This window comes from Musca domestica, unplaced genomic scaffold (genome assembly GCF_030504385.1).
Source record: "Musca domestica strain aabys unplaced genomic scaffold, Musca_domestica.polishedcontigs.V.1.1 45, whole genome shotgun sequence".
Lineage (NCBI taxonomy): Eukaryota > Metazoa > Arthropoda > Insecta > Diptera > Muscidae > Musca > Musca domestica.
The window spans coordinates 3,583,836-3,608,543 of record NW_026712335.1 but is presented as its reverse complement, the minus strand read 5'-3'; the positions used below and the strand labels follow the sequence as shown (position 1 = coordinate 3,608,543).

Sequence of the window (24,708 nt, the reverse complement as noted above, 5' to 3'; positions counted from 1 at the left end):
ATTTTTAACCAGACACCGAACCCGGAATCGATTTATTTTTTATATTTTGATTTGAAATGGGTTATGTATTTCAAGAGGAGATAAAATAATTGAGTTTGTTTTTAACCTATGTTTTCCACAATTATTATATATTAATAATTTATAATATCGGAACTGAAAAAGGAACTCTCATCATTGTTTATTATAACACAATTGGATCAACATTTTTTATTCGAAAATTTTTTTCTCTTCCTTTTCGTATTTTCGTGGGAAATATTTATTTAAAAAATACTCTAACCTTTTAAACCAATAGATTATGAAAAGGCATTTTTTTTTATAAATTAATAACAAAATACTTTATTTAAATATTCCTAAAATTTAAACTATTATTTTGGCCATTGTCGTTAATTGTTTTAATAATGATAACCATCTGATTCCAAGTGACCGGTTCTGTCGTAGACACTTGCCGTTGCCGGTGGTATGAAAATATTATTCAGGAATATGTTTGTGTGTAATCGCATTGGCATAAATGGCATAAGCGGCGATTCATAATTCGCATTATACTTAATTGGACCTTGGGGTATGGAATTCAAGAATGCATTGTCGTTGAATGAAGAAGATGTTAGCAGCGGCTGTTGTTGTTGTTGTGTTTGATGTTGTGATTCTTGTTCTTGTTTAAATTGATGGTGTTGTTGTGCAGCAGTTAACGGTTTTTGAGTATTAATTAAAAACATTGGTACTGGCATTGGTTTCACCTCATCGACGGTAGCTGTTTGATCAGTACTGGCAGGAGGTATATACAAAGTGGTGGTATCCGCCTCGGGTGGAGCGTAGCTGTAACTATTCGATGACAGCTTATTGCTGTTCGGCTTACGAATTGGCAATTCCAAACGTAACGAAGGCGGTGAATAATCATAGCCATTGTGTTCTGATGTCGTGGCCGTAAAGTCCGGAATATCTATGACAACGGCAGGTTGTTGATATCTCGAATTCAGTTCCGCAACATCGGCAACTAGATCATCCACCCGCACCAGCAAAATTATTACAGTTAGGGGAAGAAGACATTTCTATGTGTTATAAATAAATCTTGAAATTTCTTTGTTTCAAAATAAATGATTACAAAAACAAACAAAACAACACAAAGAACTTACCATCATTGTTGTTGTTATTTCTGTGATTCCTCTCAAATTCCCCGATCGGCTTGCGCTTGTCAACTGAAGAAAGTCAAATATGATTCTAATCAAATGTTTTATAGTAATTTCTGTATTTATAAGAAACAAAAAGCCAATGCAAAGAAATTACGTTGTTCAGGTTTTATTGAATTCTCTTCAGATTCTGTTTCGAAATTCTGAGTGAAGGTGTTTTTTATCCACTCTTTTGATGTTCGTGAAGTAAGTAATTTTTGTTAATTGTTTTCGTTGTTGTTTTTTGACATAATTAATAAATTCACACCTACCAATATTTTTTTGTGATGAAACATAAATTCTTTCGAATTTGATTCGAATAGAAATAAACAAATAAAAATGACGCTAATAACGGATGCATCGAACCTTTGAGACTCTTCGCCATTAGATTGTTTGCAATTTTGATAATATATAGAATAGAGTCTATCTCAAACGCCATACTTTTTACTTTTTTTTTACTTTTATTAAATGAAAGCAAAAAAGCTCGGAAATAGCATCGAATTTTAGAATAAGTTGGCCGCCATAACAGCCGATGGTCGCTCTCCGCCCGTATTAATTACTCGTGGCATCAGAATAAATGCCGAATATTATCGCGAAAATATTCTGGAGGATGTATTAAAGCCTTAGGCACGCAAACATGTTTGCCGCAGACTTTGGACATTTCAACAGGGCTCAGTACCATCGCACTCAGCACGCGCCACCCAAGAATGTTTACTCGCTTCACTTCCAGCGCACAATGGCCACCAAAATCTCCGGACACCAATGAGTATTTTGGAAAGCAAGGTTGGCACTAAAAAATATCAAAGTGTCGATCACCTCAAGCAAGCGCTTTGCCGGGAATGGACCAAAATACCGCAGAGCAACATTCGGACAGCGTGTGACGGTTTCATTGGCCTTTTGAAGGCCATAATTCGTGCCAAAAGTGACCAATTCGAACAAATCTAAACTTATTTTAAAATTGAATGCAATTTCCGACATTTTTTGCTTTCATTCAATGAAATTTAAAAAAAAATAATTAAAAATTATGAAGTTTGACTCTGTTGCACTTTTTATACACCTTGGAAAGGAGGGAATATTAACTTTGTCATTCCGTTTGTAACATCCTTAAAAATTCGTCGTAGACCCCATAAAGTATATATATTCATAATCAGCATAAAATTCTAAGTAGATTTAACGATGTCCGTCCGTCTGTCTGTCTGTTGAAATCACGATACAGCCCACATTATTTGACGTAGAGCGCCAAAATTTAGCAGAGCAATTTGTATTGTGTCTAGGATGGTTGGTATTGAAAATGAGATATATCGGTCCACGTTCTGGTATAGTCCCCATATAACGGTACCTCCCGATATTCGGTATTTTCATGATTTATGCCGCATTTTTTCACGGATTTGTCTGAAAATTGGTATTTGTAGGTCATAACGGGTCCCTGTACATGTGGCAAAACACTGCATGTATAGGTCCACGTTTTGGTATGGCCCCCATATAAAGGTACCTCCCGATATTCGGTATTTTATTTTGTTGCCAATTTTTTCACGGATTTGTTTAAACGGTGGCGAAACATTGCATGTATGGGTCCATGATTTGGTATAGCCCCCATTAACGGTACCTCCCGATATTCGGCATTTTGATGGTTTTTGCCACATTTTTTAAGAATTTCTCTGAAAATTGGTAGTTGTACATCATAATGGGTCCCAGTGCGTGTGGCGAGTCTTTGTAATTATAGGTCCACGTTTTGGTATAGCCCCCATATAACGGTACTTCCCAATATTCGGTAATTTGATGATTTTTGCCACATTTTTTCACGGATTTGTCGGAAAATTGGTATTTGTTGGTCATAATGGGTTCTAGCTCCTTTAGCGAAACATTGCATATGTAGGTCCACGATTAGGTATGGCCCCCATATATCGGTACCTCCCGATATTCGGCATTTTTATGGTTTTTGCCACATTTCTTCTAGTGTTTCCTTTTCCCTAAGGTGGAGAGTATTAAAAGTTTGGCCCGGCCGAACTTAATGTTTTTTACCTGTTTTTTATCTCACCCTGTATATTTTTCATCTGACTTGGTCTTAAAGTCCCTTACATTCGCAATATGCATTCGACAACAATGATATTTGGTACCAGATATCTTATAAAGCTCGGAAATACCTCAGCCAAATATTATCGAGAACGGCTACGATTTGGATATAGCTCCCATATATACCCTTAATCCGATTTCAGGTTTGATCTACTTGAATTAAATTCTTTTGATAAGGGAGCTCTACTAAATATGCCTAGTGTAGGGTATCATATAGTAGGCCTCGCCCGACTTTTGACTTTTCCTTACTGGATTTTCAATGGAATTGTGTGAAATTCTACACAAGGAGTTCTTTGTGAGCATATTACCCCGTGAAAGAGAATTGTCTATCGGTACCTCCTGTTATTCAGTATTATGAAGTTACTCACATTTTCAATGGAATTGTCTGAAAATCTACACCAAGAGTTTTTTCTGAGTAATTTACCGCCAGGGAGAGAATTGACTGCATAGGTCCACGATATCATATATCCCCTATATAACGGTACCTCCCGATAGTCGGTATTTTGATGGTTTTTGCAACATTATTCACGGCAATTGTTTCAAATTTCGTATATAAAGTTCAGAACAGTTACAGCAGGCTATGACAAAAATTGCAGAACCACGTCTTCGTATAGCCACCATATAACGGTTTTCATTTGAGCGGAATTTAACGGCGGATTTTTTTTGAAAAATTTTCAAGTTTTTTCCAAATGGTGGAGGGTATAAAAAGTTCGGCCCGGCCGAACATAGCTGCTTTTTACATGTTAGTCAGTTGCTGGATTTTTACGTGATTATTGAATAAATTGATTTTTGTCGCGTTTATGGTAGAGGTACGAGAAAATTGAACGTTTTCGTTGATTTTCTAATCTGGCCTGGGATTGATTCTAAGTTTTGTCGTAGACCCCCATACAATTTCGTTTAGTGCCAGAGAAACCCCACAAAAAAAATTCCATTAGACATATTAGCTAACAGAGGGCTCCCTTAGCTCAGAACCTTCAATGCTATCACCCCCAGATAAACAATTAGAAATGATAATAAGTTCTTAGGGGCCAAACTTTTAATAGCATTTGAAATTAAAGCTGATATGCTTGAACCGAAACCTTTAAATACCCAAAATCAGGAGGTGCCGTTATAAGTGGCTTCACCTAAACGTTGACATATATATTCTATTTGACATACCACACATCCTTGGAATTATCGGAATGCCACTGCAAAATTTTTAAGTACGAACTTTGTGATTTTAATCGACAGTCACTGGTCGACAATTTAATGATGGTCATTAATATACAAGTAAGCAAAGGCTACAGTCGAGCGGGGCCGACCGTTGAATACCCTACAACACTATAATAAACGATACAGTTTATAAAGGCAAGATACTCGAAAGAATTCCACAAGATATTGTGACAAATAATAAAAGAAAACCATCAGGTTTCGTTCTCTAATTTTCGAATAATAGCAACTTAAACTAATTTGCTCATTTCCAATTTATTGGTAGATGTTGCACTTAAATGGTCTTCCTAGATCTGGAACCAATATTTCCCAAAGACCTATAATCTCTCAGAAGCGGGAAAAGATTAACATTTATTATTGGTTTTTGACTGATACGCATCTATATGAAATGCATACATTTGAATATATTCTTCAACGAAATCGGCGTTATCGAAATAGCCAGAAGTGCGTCTTTCTTGTATTTGTGAATTCTCCAAAAAGTCACTGGAATGGTCTATTTTTTTTTTGGTCTATTTCAACCCCGTAAATATATGGCGATCATCTCCAAAAAGAGTAGGCTTATATTCTGACCCTCATTTTATCCCCATGCAAAATTTCGTAAGGATCGGGCCATAAATGCGATCTGTATATGATATCCTGATATCCTAACTACTTAGTTTTGTTAGCTGTAGAAATATTACCAAATGTTTATTCAAAATGAAAATATGCCAAAAATATGACAAAATGAAAAAAATATGAGAAAATATTCCAAATTCAATATTTTCATCTTTAGAGAGATATTTGTATGCGTTTTTTAAACGTTTTTCCTTTCCTGCCAAGAGGCCATTCTGAATTAATGAGAACTGTCGAAATCAGTTCAGCCGTTCTCGACATATATGAGATCTTTCAAGCATATCTTCTTTGATAGACATATATATTGCATATATTTGCTATATATTCAATTTTTTGGATCTTAACAGCAATGTTAAGATCAGAAGTAACCTTGTCATGGCTTTGTGATTTCGCCGGGATTTAAAATATTCGCGGTTTAATGAAAAATTTTGAATTTTGTCAACAAAAAAGATATGGTCTATTTTACCCGCTAAATATTATCCGATGACCACGCAAATTGGTAGGCTTCTTCCCCGCCCTAGCTACATGCGAAATTCCGCGTCGATTGGTCTATTATTGCGACCTGTACAGCTACTGCAAAATCCGACATTTTTTCAGTATTTGGTCCATTTCAACCCCTAAACATTTGGCGATCATCTCCAAAAGAAATAGGGTTCTATTCTGACCCGAGTCCCACCTCCATTCTAAATTTCGTGAAGATCGGGCCATAATTGCGACCTGTAGAGTGATTACAAATTAACATGGACAGACGGACAGACGGACGGACGGACATACATAGCTAGATCGACTCAGCTCGGCGAGATAGGAAGATCCATATATACTTTCCTATGTGGGAAATCAATATTTCGTGGTGTTACATAATTTTTGGCCCAATCAAACTTATAATACCCCCAACACATAGTGTTGTAGGGTATAATAATCGGCTCAAGAACTGCAAGAATAAAGAAATTTTTTTCCTAAAAATAGGAATCCCCTTTCAGCCCACGCCACTTTATTATTGGGCTTTGAAATTACTTAATTCCCTCGCGATAGAGCATATTAAATGTTCGGCCTGGCCGAACTTCCCATCTGTTTTAGTTGCAACATTTTATTTGGATTTTCAAAGATATTTTCAATTTTACATGTGTCGGAACTTAAAGAATATATAACAACATTTTTCAATAAAATTTTATAAATAGAGTCGACTTATATGTAGGCACTGGTTCGTATATAAATCTACACACCCATAGCTTCTCAATAATGATAACCATAAGGAGTCAATTGGTCAGTGCCAGTGTGTAGGAGGAATATAGTTGACCACATGTGACTGGTGATATGGAGCTGGTCGAACAGGAGCAAGTTTCTGATATGAAGTTAGAATAGATGATGTACCAGGGTGTTGTTGCTGCGGAGCTTGTGGTGGTATATATGTATTACTGGATACTGTTTTGGTTACAACATTGTAGGTTCCATATTGGTTGGTTGGAGGCGTCGAATAACTATTACCCGTGTGGGATGTTGTGCTGTGCTGTGTCACAACAAACTGTTGGGGTTGAGCATAGTTGTTGGTTAGCACCACCTGAGATTGTGGTTGGTTGATTTGAATGGGGTTGGTTTTAAAGGTATAGCCTTGAGTTGATTTGACAATGGGAACAATATTGGTTTTTATCGATTCAAGTCTGGCTGGAACAATCTGGTAACCGGATTGATATGATGTGTGAGGGGAAACATTTGTTGTAATTGTCTTCTGAGAAGTTGTATACGTGTTAGTTTGTTGGTTGTAGTTGTTCAGGGTTTGAACATTTGTAGGAGTGGTGTACGTTTGTACTTTTGGTTGGTTAACATAGGTTTGCACTGTTTGAACATTTGCTGGAGGAGTATATGTCTGAGTAGTGGAAACATAGGTCTTGCTTGTGTCAATTTTAGTTGGAGCATTATAAGTTTGAACATTTCCCTGAAGAGTATACGTCTGAACGTTTTGAACTTTTGGGGGATTTGTATACGTTTGCACAGTTTGAACATTTACTGGAGAAGTATAGGTCTGACCATTAGTAACACGGGTCTTTACTGTTTCTATTTGTCCTGGATGATAATAAGTTTGTACTGTGCCTGGATTAGTATATGTTTGCACTGTTTGAACTTTTCCTTGTTGAGCGTTCGTTTGAATAGTTTGAACATTTACGGGAGAATTATATGTCTGAACATTAGAAACATGTGTCTTTACTGTTCCTATTTGTCCCGGATGATAATACGTTTGTACTGTTCCTGGATTAGTATATGTTTGCACTGTTTGAACTTTTCCTTGTTGAGCATTCGATTGAATAGTTTGAACATTTACGGGAGAATTATATGTCTGAACATTAGAAACATGTGTCTTTACTGTTTCTATTTGTCCTGGATGAGTGTACGTTTCAACTTTCCCAGGAGTAGCATATGTTTGCACTGTTTGAACTTTTCCTTGTTGAGCATTCGATTGAATAGTTTGAACATTTACTGGAGAAGTATATGTCTGAACTTTAGAAACATGTGTCTTAACTGTTTCAATTTGTCCTGGATGATAATAAGTTTGTACTGTTCCTGGATTAGTATACGTTTGCACTGTTTGAACTTTTCCTGGTTGAGTATTCGTTTGAATAGTTTGAACATTTACTGGGGAAGTATATGTCTGAACATTAGAAACATGTGTCTTTACTGTTTCTATTTGTCCTGGGTGAGTATATGTTTGAACTGTTCCTGGATTAGTATATGTTTGTACTGTTTGAACTTTTCCTGGATGAGTATTCGTTTGAATTGTTTGAATTTTTTCAGGGGAACCATATGTCTCAACAGTAGAAACATGTGTCTTTACGGTTTCGGTTTTCCCTGGATGAGTATACGTTTCAACTTTCCCAGGGGTAGTATATGTTTGCACTGTTTGAACTTTCGCTGGAGGAGTATTCGTTTGAATTGTTTGAACTTTTTCAGGGGTAGCATACGTCTCAACAGTGGAAACATGTGTCTTCACGGTTTCAGTCTTTCCTGGATGAGTATACGTTTCAACTTTCCCTGGAGTAGTATATGTTTCCACTGTTTGAACTTTTGCTGGAGTAGTATTCGTTTGGATTGTTTGAACTTTTCCAGGGGTTTCATATGTCTCAACAGTGGAAACATGTGTCTTTACGGTTTCGGTTTTTCCTGGATGAGTATATGTTTGCACTGTTTGAACATTTCCTGGAAGAGTATATGTTTCCACTGTTTGAACTTTTCCTGGGTGAGTATTCGTTTGAATTGTTTGAACTTTTTCAGGGGTAGCATACGTCTCAACAGTGGAAACATGTGTCTTTACGGTTTCAGTCTTTCCTGGATGAGTATACGTTTCAACTTTCCCTGGAGTAGTATATGTTTCCACTGTTTGAACTTTTGCTGGAGTAGTATTCGTTTGGATTGTTTGAACTTTTTCTGGAGAAGTATATGTCTCAACAGTGGAAACCTGCGTCTTTACGGTTTCCGTTTTCCCTGGATAAGTATAAGTTTCAACTTTCCCTGGTGTAGTATATGTTTCCACTGTTTGAACTTTTCCTGGGTGAGTATTCGTTTGAATTTTTTGAACTTTTTCCGGGGTTTCATATGTCTCAACAGTGGAAACATGTGTCTTTACGGTTTCAGTTTTTCCTGGATGAGTATACGTTTCATCTTTCCCTGAAGAAGTATTCGATTGAACAGTTTTAACATTTCCTGATTGAGTATGTGTTTGCACTGTTTGAACTTTTTCTGGATGAGTATTCGTTTCAACTTTTTGAACTTTTCCGGAAGTATTCTGCGTTTGAGTCGTGGAAACATGTGTCTTGACTGTTTCAGTTTTTCCTGGATGAGTATACGTTTGAACTGTTTGAACTTTTGTTGGAGTAGTATATGTCTTAGTAGTGGTAACATGTGTCTTGACTGCTTCAGTTTTTCCTGGATGGGTATAAGTTTGAACTTTTCCTGAAGTATCATGCGTTTGAGTCGAGGAAACATGTGTCTTCACTGTTTCAGTTTTTCCTGGATGAGTATTCGTTTGAATTGTTTGAACTTTTCCTGGCGAAGTATGTGTCTCAACAGTGGAAACATGTGTCTTTACTGTCTCAGTTTTTCCTGGTTGAGTATACGTTTGAACTTTTCCTGAGGTATTATGCGTTTGAGTACTGGACACATGTGTCTTCACTGTTTCAGTTTTTCCTGGATGAGTATACGTTTGAACTGTTTGGACTTTTGTTGGAGTAGTATATGTCTTAGTAGTGGTAACATGTGTCTTGACTGTTTCCGTTTTTCCTGGGTGAGTATAAGTTTGAACTTTTTCCGAGGTATTATGCGTTTGAGTATTGGAAACATGCGTCTTCACTGTTTCTTTTTTACCTGGTTGAGTATTCGTTTGAACTTTTGTTGGAGTAGTATATGTCTTAGTAGTGGTAACATGTGTCCTGACCGTTTCAGTTTTTCCTGGATGAGTATAAGTTTGAACTTTTTGAACGTTTCCTGAGGTATTATGCGTTTGAGTATTGGAAACATGCGTCTTCACTGTTTCTTTTTTACCTGGTTGAGTATTCGTTTGAATTGTTTGAACTTTTGTTGGAGTAGTATATGTCTTAGTAGTGGTAACATGTGTCTTGACTGTTTCAGTTTTTCCTGGACGAGTATAAGTTTGAACTTTTTGAACGTTTCCTGAGGTATTATGTGTTTGAGTTTTGGAAACATGCGTCTTCACGGTTTCAGTTTTTCCGGGATGAGTATTCGTTTGAACTGTTTGAACTTTTGTTGGAGTAGTATATGTCTTAGTAGTTGTAACATGTGTCTTGACCGTTTCAGTTTTTCCTGGATGAGTATACGTTTGAACTTTTGTCGGAGTTGTATATGTTTTAGTTGTGGTAACATGCGTCTTCACTCTTTCATTTTTTCCTGGATGAGTATACGTTTGAACTTTTGCCGGAGATTTATAAGATTGCACCGTTGACACATGTGTCTTAACTGTTTCAACTTTGGTTGATTTTTGGGTTGGAGGTATATATCTGTGAGAAAGTTTTTCAGTTTTAACTGCGTGACTTTTAACTGGAAGGTAGAGCTCTTCGGGAGTTCCTTCCTCATCTTGACTCTCCGGTGTTTCCTCTTCGTCCTCCGTTTGAGAATTTCCCTCATCATAGTTCCCTTGAGTGTCCTGGTTTTCCTCCACATCCTCGGAAACTGGAATGTATTTCCGTGAGGGCTTTGGCTCCAAAATATCACTTTTCACACTGGGTGGTGAATTCACATAGCCATCTGAATCTTCATCGTAATTATAATCCGAATCATCTGCAGCCACATAGACCGCCATCAAAAGTATGGCCAGGAAGAAAATTTTCTAAAATCGAAACATTGAAATATAACTTAACACAAAATACACCACTTCCAACCTACCATTTCTTATGCTGCACGCACTTAAGTTCCGTATCCAATAAACTCGAAATGTGATCTGAACATAGCTATCATAATCATATTTGTTTTATAAGAAACTTATTTTCGAATATCCAGCCAAACAATGTTCCAAATTTCGGTTAGTTTTTGTTTTTTTTTTTTTCTTTTCAATAAAAAAAATGTTATTTTTAACATAATAATGCTACCACATGCCTCGACATTTTTTGTTGTCAGGTTTCAGAATCTGGTCTGGCCGAGACAGGTCTATAAATAAGGAAACATTTCGAAACTGTAGACCGATAAACTTAAATAAAACTGCAATTTAAATGCGATTGTGACTGGTCCAGAAAGTTATTTACACAAATTCAATTCATGGATTTTCCTGCTGTCGAAATAGATTTAATTTATGTCTCAACAAATTCTAAATAAAAAATTCCACTACAAATCATAGACGAGGCTTGCATAAAGTTTTGGCTATAAAATTTTGGTACACTTTTTTGAGACTGTGAATAATGGATCTCTCCGGTTAAATTAAGAAATAACAGGTTCAGGCCTAAAAATACGTTTCGATCCGATTTTGGCAATAATCTTCAAACCCATTTTGTGGGATGATAACGTCCTAACGCAAGTGGTAAAGTTAGAATAGCTTTTTTTATACAAGACATTTGACGGAATTTATTAATAATTTAATTTATTTTCCAATAATAAAATAAATTCTTTCGTATTCAGCGCAACTTACTTTTTTAAATATTTATACCCTACAACACTATGTGTTGGGGGTATTATAAGTTTGATTGGGCCAGAATTTATGTAACACCTCGAAATATTGGTTTCCCATATAGGAAAGTATATATGGATCTTCCTAGCTCGCCGAGCTGAGTCGATCTAGCTATGTATGTCCGTCCGTCCGTCTGTCCGTCTGTCCGTCTGTCCGTCTGTCCGTCTGTCCATGTTAATTTGTAATCACTCTACAGGTCGCAATTATGGCCCGATCTTCACGAAATTTAGAATGTAGGTGGGGTTAAGGTCAGAATAGAACCCTATTTCTTTTGGAGATGATCGCCAAATGTTTAGGGGTTGAAATGGACCAAATACTGAAAAAATGTCGGATTTTGCAGTAGCTATACAGGTCGCAATTATAGACCAATCGACGCGGAATTTCGCATGTAGCTAGAGTTTAGGGCGGGGAAGAAGCCTACCAATTTGGGTGGTCATCGGATAATATTTAGAGGGTAAAATAGACCATATCTTTTGTGTTAAAAAAATTCAAAATTTTTCATTAAACCGCGAATATTTTAAATCCCGGCGAAATCACAAAGCCATGACAAGGTTACTTCTGATCTTTACATTGATGTTAACATCCATCAAATCGGATATATAGCAAAATATGTGCGATATATATGCCTATCAAAGAAGATATGCTTGAAAGATCTCTTATATGTCGAGAACGGCTGAACTGATTTCAACAGTTCTCATTAATTCAAAATGGCCTATTGGCCGGAAAGCAAAAACGTCTAAAAAAATCGCATAAAAATAGCTCTCTAAAGATGAAAATATTGATTTTGTAATATTTTCTCATATTTTTTCAATTTTGTCATATTTTTGGCATATTTTCATTTTGAATTAAACATTTGGTAATATTTCTACAGCTAACAAAACTAAGTAGTTAGGATATCAGGATATCATATATAGATCGCATTTATGGCCCGATCCTTATGAAATTTTGCATGGGGATAAGATGAGGGTCAGAATAGAAGCCTACTCTTTTTGGAGATAATCGCCATATATTTAGGGGTTGAAATGGACAAAAAAAAACTGCAAAATTGTCAGCAAGTCGTAATTATCGCCCGATCCTCACGCGCATTTGAATGGAGGTTACCGGACATTGCAAAAGCCAAATGGTTTGCCAACTTTTGTAGACAAAATACGAAAATGTCCATTCCAGTGACTTTTTGGAGAATTCACAAATACAGGAAAGACGCACTTCTGACTATTTCGTTAACGCTGACTTCGTTGAAGAATATAGTCAAATGTCTGTATCTCATATAGATGCGTTTCAGTCAAAAACCAATAATAAATGTTAATCTTTTGCCACTTCTGAGAGATTATAGGTCTTTGGGAAATATTGGTAGATCTAGGAAGACCATTTAAGTGCAACATCTACCAATAAATTGGAAATGAACAAATTAGTTTAAGTTGATATTATTCGAAAATTAGAGAATGAAACCTGATGGTTTTCTTTTATTATTTGTCACCATATCTTGTGGAATTCTTTCGAGTATCTCGTCTATATAAACTGTATCATTTATTATAGTGTTGTAGGGTATTCAACGGTCGGCCCCGCTCGACTGTAGCCTTTGCTTACTTGTTTTTTTTTTCAAAATGTTGACCCATTTTCTTGTTTTAATCCCTCAACTTTATATTCCTCTCCCGCCATTGAACCCCCGCAAACTACAAATAAAATACGATGTTATCGTCGCTTTTGTTTTACAAATTAACTGACTAAAATAGAAATACGACAAATATAAATAAACCAATAAAACAGAGAGAAAAAATACAAAAGCAAGCATTAAAAATATATTCGCAACAAAAATAATAATAGTAGCTATTATAAATAAATCAAGTTATTCAAACAGCAACAAACCTTGAAACTCCAAACCCTAAATTGGTGTTGATTGTGCCAATAAAAGTTTGAGGCGAAGACAAAATAGTAAATTATGTATATCGCCTAGAGTGTGGGAATTTGTTTTGGAACCGTAATGCAGGTTTGAGTTTTCATGGAAGAATTTCTAGTTTCTTTTTAGATAGCCGCTTCCCTTGGATATCGGAACCTGAAAGGCTATACAAAGAAGAAAATATTTCTACTGCTCATGTGGAAATCTATACAAAGCCAGCCAACATTTAATCAAAGTTTCTTTTAATTAAAAAAAAAAAAACAGTAAAGAAAGTCGGGCGGGACCGACTTTATGATACCCTACACTACTTTGCTAATTATGTAGAGCTCCACATAACAATTAAAAGATTTTATGGCAGAATTTAATCATACACGCTATGATTATAATTGTAATTTAAAGTTCAAAGGACTAAATATGCCGAAGCATTTGTGTCTTTTAAATTCGGACTTATATTGCCCATTTGGTGCAAAATTAATTTGAAATCAGATAAAGATATATATGACAGCTATATCCAAATCTGAACCGATCTCGATAAAATTTGGCATAGATATTTCTGAACTGTATTTGATATATTTCCCTGAATATCGCTGTTACGGAGTGCATATTATGGCTGTGGGTAACAAATACAACAAATCGGATGAACAATATATATGGGAGCTGTAGCTATATCTGAACCGATCTTCACCAAATTTGACATACTAGCTTCTATACTCAATTCGTTCGTAAGTGCCAAATTCCATCCCATTTGAACAAATATTAGACGTTTGGTGCACAATCCAAGGTAAATCGGACTAAGTTACATATGGGAGCTTTATCCAAATCTGAACCGATCTCGATCAAATTTGGCATACTTATTTTCAGGCCTAATTTGGTTGTATGTGCAAAATTCCATAATATTCGGGGTGATATTACACGTTTGGTGCACAATAAAATGCAAATCGGATGAAAATATATATAAGAGCTATATCTAAATTTTGACCGATTATCTCCAATTTCAATAGGGTTCGTCCTTGGGCCAAACAAATGATCTGTGCAAAATTTTATCTAGATAGGGTAATAAATGCGAATTGTACTTTGTTTACAAAAATACATGGACAGACGGACGGACGGATATGCATAAATCGACTCAGAATGTGATTCTATGCAGATCATCAAAAGGAACTATGGGTCTATCTCGTTTCCTTTTGCCTGTTACAAAACAAATGCACAAAGACATAATACCCTGACCACCTTGTGGTGTAGGGTAAAAAAATCGAGATGTAGATTCCTATACACCAAGAGTCATCAAAAATTAGTACCATTTTGTACTTTTCGAATAATTACAGGGCGAGATAAAAAAAGAACTGCAACAACGTCAAACGCCATAATTTTTACATTTTTTTTAAATTTTATTGAATGAAAGCAAAAAATGTCGGAAATAGCATCAAATTATAGAATAGGTTTAGATCTGTTCGAATTGGTCACCTTTGGCACGACTTATGGCTTTAAACGGTCAATGAAACCGTCATACACTGCCCGAATGTTGAGGTGATTGACACTTTGGTATTTTTTAGTACCAACCTTGCTTTCCAAAATACTCCAAACACAATAGTCCAACGGATTGGTATCCGGAGATTTTGGTAGACATTGTGCGTTGAAAATGAAGCGAGAAACCTCATTTTGTAACCATTTTTGGGTGGCGTCTGTTAGAATGTCCAAGGTCTGCGGTTAAAATGTTTGCGCGTCCAAGGATTTAATATACCGTTCAGAATATTTTCGCGATAATTTTCGGCATTTATTCTGATGCCACGGTTGATTAATACGAGCATTGAGCGACCATCGGCTGTTATGGCGGCTCATTACCATGGCCGGCGCTTGAGTTCTGGTGGCCAACCGAAGATGCAGAAGGTGCACATTTTCAGCTGACCTCTTTGGCAAGTAAACACGATTATTTTGTTTGTTCACAAACTGCTGGACATCGAATGTTTGGTAATCGGAGAAAACCAAATTCGGCAGTTCACCACTTTCGGCCAAGCGAAACAACTCTAGCTCTTTCGAGTCTATTTTCTTTCTGTTGTTGTTGCGGTGTAAGCTCTTGCACTTTTTGGAATTTCAATGGCTTTACCCCGAGCTCATTTTTCAATATTTGCCGAATACAATATTACGATGTATTCAGCTCACGAGTCATTTTTCGGCCAATGCGATTTCTTTAGTTTTCGAACCATTTCTGCTGATGTTGCTGTTTTCTTACGTCCACATCACACGGTAACGAGTGATGGTACGAGATACAAAATTTAAAATACTGGAGTGCTCTAACGATAGCCACTTGTGGTTTTCCAGCCAAATATAAAGAAATCACACTATCACGCTTGAATTCCATCACGAATAACTTTTTTTTCTGGAAAGCTCTTACCAAAATGCTTTTGTACGCGTGTAAGCAATATAATGAGCTGTCACTGGAATAATTTTAACAACTGTCGGACGAGTGGCTTAGAAATGAGAGCAGTCTGAACTTGGTTGCAGTTTTCTTATCTCACCCTGTATATGGGAGCTATATCCAAATCAGAACCGATCTTGATAAAATTTGGCGGAGGTATTTCTGGGTTGTATTTAATATCTTATACCAGACATCATTCTTCTGGGGTGCATATTACGAATGTGGGGGTCTTAAACATCAAATCGGATGAAACCTATATATGGGAGCTATAGCTATATCCGATTTTCTCCTAATTCTATGTACTTTCTTCTAGTTTGAATTCGGTCGGATGTGCCAATATTCACGACTTTTGCACTGATATTGACCATTTGGTGCACAATTTGGTTGAAGATATATATGGGAGCTATATCTGAATCTGAACCAATGTCGATAAAAATTGGCAAAGGTATTTATAAATATTAAATGTTCTGCCACCGGAGCTAGTACCCATTTTGAATTACCAATACCAATGTTTAGACAAATCAGTGAAAATCATCACAAGACCGAGTATATGGGGTTATACAAAAAACATGGACCTATACATATAATGTTTCACCACCGGAGCTAGAACCCATTATGATTCGCAAATACCAATTTTTGGACAAATCCGTTGAAAATGTGGCGAAAACCATCAAAATATCGAATATCTTTAGGTACCGTTATATGGCGGCTATATCAAAACGTGGACCGATACATACAATGTTTCGCCACCGAAGCTAGGGCCCATTATGACCTACAAATACCAATTTTTAGACAAATCCGTTGAAAAATGTGGCGAAAACCATCAAAATATCGAATATCTGGAGGTACCGTTATATGGCTGCTATATAAAAACGTGGACCTATATACACAATGTTTCACCACCGAAACTTGAATCCATGATCTATGATCTACAAATACCAATTTTTAGACAAATGTGTCGAAAATCATCAAAATACCGAATATCTGGAGGTACCGTTATGCATCTCATTGTCAATACCAATCATCCTAGATATAATGCAAATTGTTCTGCCAAATTTTGAAGCTCTTCATCAAATAACTTGGGTTTGATCGTGATTTCAACAGAGAGACGGACAGACAGACGGACACCGTTAAATCGACTTAGGATTTTATGTTGATAATAAATATATATATTTTACTGGGTCTACGTCGAATATTTAAGGATGTTACAAACGGAATGACAAAGTTAATATATCCTCGTTTTCAAGATGGAACGTATAAAAAGAGGTTTCATTAAGGTGCGAGAATTTATTCACACGCTCCGGCTCTATCGTGTTATTGACATTGCCGTTATTTTAATGAGGTAGCCATCGTTCGAATCGATTTCAAATGAAAGTGAAAGGTGAATAAGTCACATTTGGCTGCTCTTCAAAATGTTTAAAATTCAAAATATCTTAACTTCCACTTAGCATGAGGGTATTTGATTTCGTTTTCTTGTTTGTGACCGCCAAAAAACAGAATGAAATAACCAAATTTTTGCCAGAATTCGAAACCGGTTCCGGCGGCAATCTAATAGGCAAGAATATTGCTAAATTATACACACACGCACAAAAAAAAACAAATCTGCATTTAACAAAATATGGCTAATGAAGACGACGTGTGTTGTGGATATCAGTGACATAATAGAATAAAAGTGAAACTGGAATACAAAAACAAAAAAAAAAAAAAGAGACAAATACAAAATAACATTTGTTAAAAAATTAAATACTGATGTTTTTATTTTTTTGTTTGTTTGGAATAATACTTTTGGCAAAAGCTAAACCAAAGGTTTGAATTGCTTTTAAATCGTTTCGTATTCAGATGCGTGTACGGTACACACGACGACGAACCGTCCTGTAACGGTAACCATCGTCGGCTAACTCTGTGCCAAAATCGGCAACAGGGGGAGCTATGGAGTTGCTAATATCGGCAAAGGCAACCTGGGATACGCCGCCACCGAAACCACCTCCAAAGGAGTTTCCCACCGGGGGAGGAATGTAAGTGTTTGTGGGTGCGGAATATGTTTGAAAGACCGGTGCAGGTGCTGGGCCAGGAGGAATATAACTGCTGGAGGGAACTGAAACGGAAGCTTCTGGAGGAATGTAAGCATTTGAAGGAGCCCCACCAAAACCACCACCAAATGTCTGGCCAAAACTTCCACTACTCTGTGAGTTACCGAAACCACCTCCCCCTGCAATGGGACCAAATGAGGGTGCTTGATAATTGTAACCCAGTTCCGAGACATCTGCCATTGCAGCAGAGCACAAAGCCAGACATAAAATCGCGTATTTCTAAAAAAGAGAAATTGAAAATTATTTACATTTCAATATTAAAAATTGAATCCTGCCACTTACCATTGTTAATGTCGTAAGAATCTCGGTTTTTGTTTCAGGTGTAATGCCAACACATAACTGATTCAGACTCCAAAGATGTAGTTCACTTTTATACTTTTGCCGTTGATGGCTATGGTCGGTCGATCGTTCGGTGACAATGTCATAAATTGATTAACACAAAATTAACGGAAATTATATTTTCAATAAAAATCCGCGCTAACTTATCTCAAAATGTGTAGCATTTCAACGTTTGTCATTGATCAATCAGATATCAAAATATTTCTGCATCCTTCACAGATTGCAATGCAATGCTTGTATGGGTTGATAGATATTTCGAAACATCTGTCAGATACAGTGGAACCTTTTTTTTGGTGAACTATGACTATTTCGAAAATCTTTTTCATTTAAAACAACCAGTTCTACTGACACCTTGGCTTAAAGTTCCATAATCTGAGCTGATTCATTACAAAACGTGTTTTTGACCACACATCAACCTCAGGCGTCGTTAATGAGGGCAGTTAATTAAAATCGTTTTAGAGGCCTATCTCATTTGACCAATAACAATATATTTCACAGCCAATAAATTAACTTGGTCTTCTGATTTGAATTTTAAGAAGTCGGTTCGGTTGTTGCTTTAATATTCAACGTCAAAGATTGGACAAGTTTAACGTTCTTTTACGAACGTCTTGGTTGTTATATGGATTTCCGTAAACTTTGTGGATGGGCAAATATAATAAATCAAATATATTTTAAACAAGTTTAAATGTTTCAGTCAGTGTACCGACTGTGATATACCCTCAGCATTGGGTCATATATTTATGTATGTCTTTTTTTGGTAACCATAAATATGAGACCTATATTTTTTACAAGATCTAATATTCTTTTTTTTTTAATAATGACTAGGGACATATGCAGGATGAGGACCCGAACTCCTCCGGAATGGTTATTTTTCTGATATTTTATAATTTGCTGGGCAAAAAATTAGAAATTATTATATCAGTTGACATATTGACAAGTTCCGTAATAAAGGAAAAAATATTGCCATGTGCATTGTTTGATCAATATCGGATAGTTATTTTACACATTATGGAAGTTATTTTAATAAAATATGTTGAGCCTTTATGGGAGGAATGGACCGATATATTGGTTGCTATAATTTTTAAAAATTCTCACCATTTATGGGGGTGGTACCAGAGTGAGTGGTCCGCCATATCAAATATTCACACTGGCTCTTGTGTTGGTAGAAATACTAGGGTGTCTGAAATTTTAAGATATTTGGACTTTTATTTAACATGTTACCCTTTGTGTGGAAGCTGTCCGAAGGGGTGAATCGATATCGACAATTTTCCTACCGAATGTTACCACATTTGAATGGAGTCAGATACTCCCTTACCTCTCTATGAGACATTGATTATACCCTACAACACTATGTGTTGGGGGTATTATAAGTTAGGTTGGGCCAAAAATTATGTAACACCTCGAAATATTCGTTTCCCACATAGGAAAGTAAATATGGATCTTCCTATCTCGCCGAGCTGAGTCGATCTAGCTATGTATGTCCGTCCGTCTGCCCGTCTGTCTGCAAATTTGTAATCACGCTACAGTCGCAATTATGACACGAACCTCACGAAATTGAAAATGGAGGTGGGGTTAGGATCAAATAGAAGTCTACTGATTTTGGAGATGATGGCTCTCCAATTGAAATTATAGATCAATCGAAGCGGAAATTAGCTTGGGGCTAAAGCATAGGGCTGAGCAGAAGGCATCCAATTTTGATAGTAATCGGGTAATTTTTAGTGGGTGAAATAGACCACAACATTTGTGTTAAATAAAAGTCAAATTTTTCATTAAACCGCGAATATTTTTAATTCTGACGAAATCACAAATAGACGAACAGGACAATTCTGACCATTACGTAGATGCCGATAGTAAATATATAGGATATATATAGCGAAATAAATTTTTACAAGGGCAGGGTTAGGCTCAGAAGGGCTAGGCCTATTATTTTTAAAGATGTCCGCAATATATTCAGGGGTTGAAATGGACCAACAACTAAAAATGTTCCCGTTATAAAGGTCACAAATAGAAACTAAAGGACATAAAATCTCGTACATAGTTAGACTTTAGGACAGCGGGTAGAATGGACCACTAAATTTGTGAGAAAAAATACAAACATTACTTACAGGGGAAATCCAAAATACACAAAAGGTGAACTTTTGGCGATGGTGTTAAGTCCTGTTGGAATGTCCAAGGTCTGCGGCCAAAATGTTGGCGTGCCCAAGGCTTTAATACACCCTCCAGAATATTTTTGCGATAATATTCGGATTTTTTTTGATGCCATGGTCGATTAATACAAGCGGAGAGCGACCATCGGCTGTTATTGCGGCCCACACCATCACCATGGCCGGCGCTTGAGTTTTGGTGGCCAACCGAAGGTGCACATTTTCAAGTGTCCTCTTTGTCACGATCATTTTGTTTGTTTACAAACTGCTGGACAACGAATGTTTTCTCATCGGAGACGGAGAAAACCAAATTCGGCAAAGTGAAGCAACTCTTTAGCTCCTTTGAGTATATTTTCTTTCTGTTGCGGTGTAATTTCTTGCACTTTTTGGAATTTCAATGGCTTTACCCCGAGCTCATTTTTCAACATTTGCTGAGTGTAATATTGTGATATGTTCATCTCACGAGCCATGCGATGCGGGTTTCGATCAAGTCGCTTCTTTACTTCTCGAACCATTTCTGCTGATGTTGCTGTTTTCCTCCGTCCACTTTCTTGACATCGGGCTACGCTACCAGTATCACGTTAACGAGCGATGGTACGAGACACAAAAGATTTATTCACAATTAAATGCTGGAGTGCTCTATCGATATCCAGGTTTGGTTTTCCAGCCAAATATACCACGCTACCACGCTTGAATTCCATCGCGAATAACTTTTTTTCTGGAAAATTCTCACCAAAATGCTTTTGTGCGCTTGTAAACAATATAATGAGCTGTCACTGGAATAATTTTAACAACTGTCGGACGAGTGTCTTAGAAATGGCAGCAGTCTGAATTTGGTTGCAGTTTTTTCATCTCACCCTGTATATTTAAATAATCGAACATTGGCAAAACCGACTGATATTTTTATCTTGTTGGTATAAGATTTTGTAAGACGATTCTTGTTTAAACACGAAGTTTGGGTACGCTATAACGAGTCAAGTATATATAGTACAAAATTGGCACATGGTAATATATTTTTCAGATTTAGGTCAGATGCAAACATGAAGAATATTATTCCATTGTTTCTTATACCACCTCACCAATTAGATCAAAATATTCCTTATGAAGATGTTATGTATGAATCCATTCCTTCTGTTACCTTTTCCATAATGAGAGATTTGTCTCCAGTTATCAAACTTCGCACACTGCATCAACTTCTATCTAATAGAGAACTTCAATATAAAAAAATATCCCATGTCGATCCAGGTACGTTATAGAGTTCGTCCGTCAGTTCTGTATCCCAATCAGGACTCCTTCGTTTTATAGGAAAATTGTAATTTTTGTATCATTGTTACCCCTGGGGGAGTAAGAAAATGATGTGCAATATCCTCTACACTATTAATCGCCTTCTTCGGCCTGGTTAATGCAGGAAACAAATACACAAACTCCGTTGGATATGAAATAGGTATTTATGTAATATTAGCAACGAATGACTCTACAACCCCATTTTTAAACCACACTTATTGAAAATATGTACTCCGAACCTTGAGGTCCCATAATTTGGCATAGTTCTAATACAAACATTTACAATTTCAAATTAGTTCCCGTATTAACTGATAAGATCTTAGTGGAGATAAAATCTTCTTGCAGTACATCTTCAGGTTATGTCCATGATTTGTCACGATTTGTCGTCGGTGTATATATAATAACATTTAACGAAACACTCAAACAATTAAAACTAAATAACAACATTTATTTAAAAACAAAAAATCAAGAAATAACAATTTCAGCACTTCTGCAAAAGAAATGCCTAATTAACTAAAAAGAATCTAATATTTAATAACGTTGACGGTAGACACGACGACGATTGGTTTTGTAGCGGTAACCATCTTCGGCCAACTCAGCGGTGGGAATGGGTGCAGATTCGGCGGCAGGGGGAACGTAAGTGTTGACGGGGGCAGAAGCGGCGGCTGGTGGAATATATGAATTTACAGGGGCACTGGCAGCTGGTGGAACATAGCTACTCTCAGGGGCAGAGGCTGCAGGAGGAATATAACTGTTGACTGGTGCCGAAGCAGCTGGAGGAATATAACTATTCACAGGTACTGAACTGCTATAGCCACCTTCATTGGCATAATCTCCATGAACTTCGGTTGCAGCTGGAGCTTGATATCCATAATCGCTCAATTCAGAGACATCAGCCATAACGGCGCCCAACAAGGCCAAAGAGACAATAAGGAATTTCTGCAAAGGGACAAAATCAAATTAGTTGCAATAATGATTTGTGTGAATATTTTCGATTTTTTTTACCATTTTCTAGATTTGTATTTGCTGAACTGTGTTATCGAAGAAATAACTGATGTTTTGTGAGAATTCGCGCCGTTTATATATCTTGATTTACGAGATATTATTTTTCGATTCAAAATTTCTGTTTTAAGATGACCTCTCAATACGATTACTTATTTGTTTGCGACATTCTTTGCCAAATTGCCAAACCATTCACTTGATTTACATAACAATGACAGCTGTTATGAATGGGAGTATTAGCGTGCAGGTCATTCCAAATCATGGTAAAACTCTTCACGTTGTTATGTATCTTAGTAGAGTTGGAGGCAAACATTTGCAGTTCGAAAAGACACAACAAACAGAAAATGATGAGTTTGAACCTTCGTATACCATAGAGGTATTCTTTTGATAGGAGACCTTCTATAACTTCGAAAGACCTTGTAGTGATAAAATCCTATACAATCAGATAAAAAAAAAACTTAATTCAGGCATTTATTGATGCAAGGTTCAGAATTGGACCTGGAGTAAATTGATGTTGAAAATGGCTCTTTATCTATAGGCCTTCTAAAGTTTTTAGCCCTCTACGCGATTTCTATGCATAAAACACAATCTTAAGGTTTGCTTTACACAAAACACTTTCTTAAGGTCCTTTCTATAGAGTAGACCTCGTAAAGGCAACAAAAACTTTCCAGTAGTGTTATATATCCGAAACATCTGTTAAAGGTCTTCTATATGGCAAAGATTTTCTGAAAGTTGTCTATACAAAAAAGATATGTTTAAGCCTGAGACGCTCTAAATATCTTCTATCTCTTTTAAAAAGTATTTTATAAGCCAAAGAAGAACGCTAAGATGCCTCTCTAGAGGGGTTCTAAGAAAAAAGACTTTCTGAAGAAGAAGAAGAAGCATCGACACAGAAGACCCTTTAATACCTTTTTTAAGGAAAACCAATTTTTTGTATACACAAAAGGGTTTCAAAGGTATTCAATTCAGAGTAAAGAGTCTGGAATAGAGGTATTTTTAAGATCTTCTATACAGAAAATAACTTCTGAAGGTGTTTAATACAGATGCGACTTTTTAAACGACTTCGATACGGAAAAGGCCGTCTAAAGTTGTTCTGTACAGGAAGACCTCCAAACACAGAAAAAATCTTCCAAAGAAGTTTTGTAGAATACAAGTATCCGCTACTTCGACAGTGAAAAGTCCACCTTAAAATTTTAGATTCGTTCCACCAGTTCATTTTAGTATTTAAAAATTACAATTTCTTCAGTATTTCTTGGACAAAATTTCCAAATAAAACTTCATACACCGTACTCCTATTTGTTTTCATTTTGGAAGATGATAATTGAAAAATAATTAAATTTTGCACAAAAAAAAAGTCTGCAAAAAACATTTGTTTGAAGTTTATGGAAAAGCATATTAGTAAGTCCATTGCACCATGATTCCACGTCCGATTTTTTTGGACAAAACTATTTCAACGTATTTTCATAATGGAAAATTTCCACCTGCATATCTAAATTCTAAAAACCAGAAGTGACCTTAATATCATATTTCGGGATTCAATTTCTATCTATTGGCTCACTTTTTGTACAGTTATACTACAAATGTTCAATACCACCTCAACTGTGACCTCGACATCAAATTTCAGAATTCCCTCAATACTCAACGGCACATTTTGTGGCTTTTTGTAGTTTTAATACATCCAAAACAATCTCCATATCTCAACCTCAGATACCAACAGTGACCTAAATATTAAATTTAATGATTTAAGTTCTGTAATTTTCCCCATTATTAAGTTTAAAATCATTTAATATCTTATAGTATGCTCTTCCCAAAACCAGCTGCTTCTCTCAACTACAGTTTCCAACAATCACATCCACATCTATCTCCTACACTCAATACCAAATTTTGGACTATTTCGTAAGTTTCGCACTACTATTGTACCCATTTCCAATGCCACCTCCATATCTTAACCACAGACACCAATAGTGATATCTATATCTAATTTCAGGATTTCCGCTCTATTCCTTCAACAATGCCAAAATTATTACTGTTTAGTACTTTTCGTATAATTATAGTACACATTTGCAAAACCAGCTCTTTCTCTCAACCACAGACACCAACTGTGACATCTATATCTTTGTGCATTTGTTTGTAACAGACAAAAGGAAACGAGATAGACCCATAGTTCCTTTTGATGATCTGCATAGAATCACATTCTGAGTCGATTTATGCATGGCCGTCCGTCCGTCTGTCCATGTATTTTTGTAAACAAAATACTGTTCGCATTTATTGGCCTATCCAGATGAAATTTTGCACAAATCATTTGTTTGGCCCAAG

At 36.3% G+C, this 24,708-nt stretch overlaps 3 protein-coding genes across 3 annotated transcripts in view; 1 reads left to right on the top strand and 2 right to left on the bottom strand.

The window, feature by feature from the left end:
* The window catches only part of LOC101887660 (dermokine), a 72,864-nt gene that overhangs the window by 17,603 nt on the left and 30,553 nt on the right, over positions 1-24,708 (top strand). The window lies entirely within an intron of this gene.
* LOC101889568 (uncharacterized) lies at positions 375-1,283 on the bottom strand. Its single transcript, XM_005176571.4, has 2 exons — positions 1,131-1,283; positions 375-1,046 (listed from the first exon to the last, which is right to left on the bottom strand). The coding sequence occupies exons 1-2, from the start codon at positions 1,134-1,136 to the stop codon at positions 393-395; spliced, it is 660 nt and encodes a 219-aa protein (XP_005176628.2). The 5' UTR covers positions 1,137-1,283; the 3' UTR covers positions 375-392.
* Positions 17,290-18,191, bottom strand: LOC101889219 (uncharacterized). Its single transcript, XM_011297876.3, has 2 exons — positions 17,906-18,191; positions 17,290-17,842 (listed from the first exon to the last, which is right to left on the bottom strand). Exons 1-2 carry the CDS (start codon positions 17,906-17,908, stop codon positions 17,369-17,371), a joined length of 477 nt encoding a protein of 158 aa, XP_011296178.2. The 5' UTR covers positions 17,909-18,191; the 3' UTR covers positions 17,290-17,368.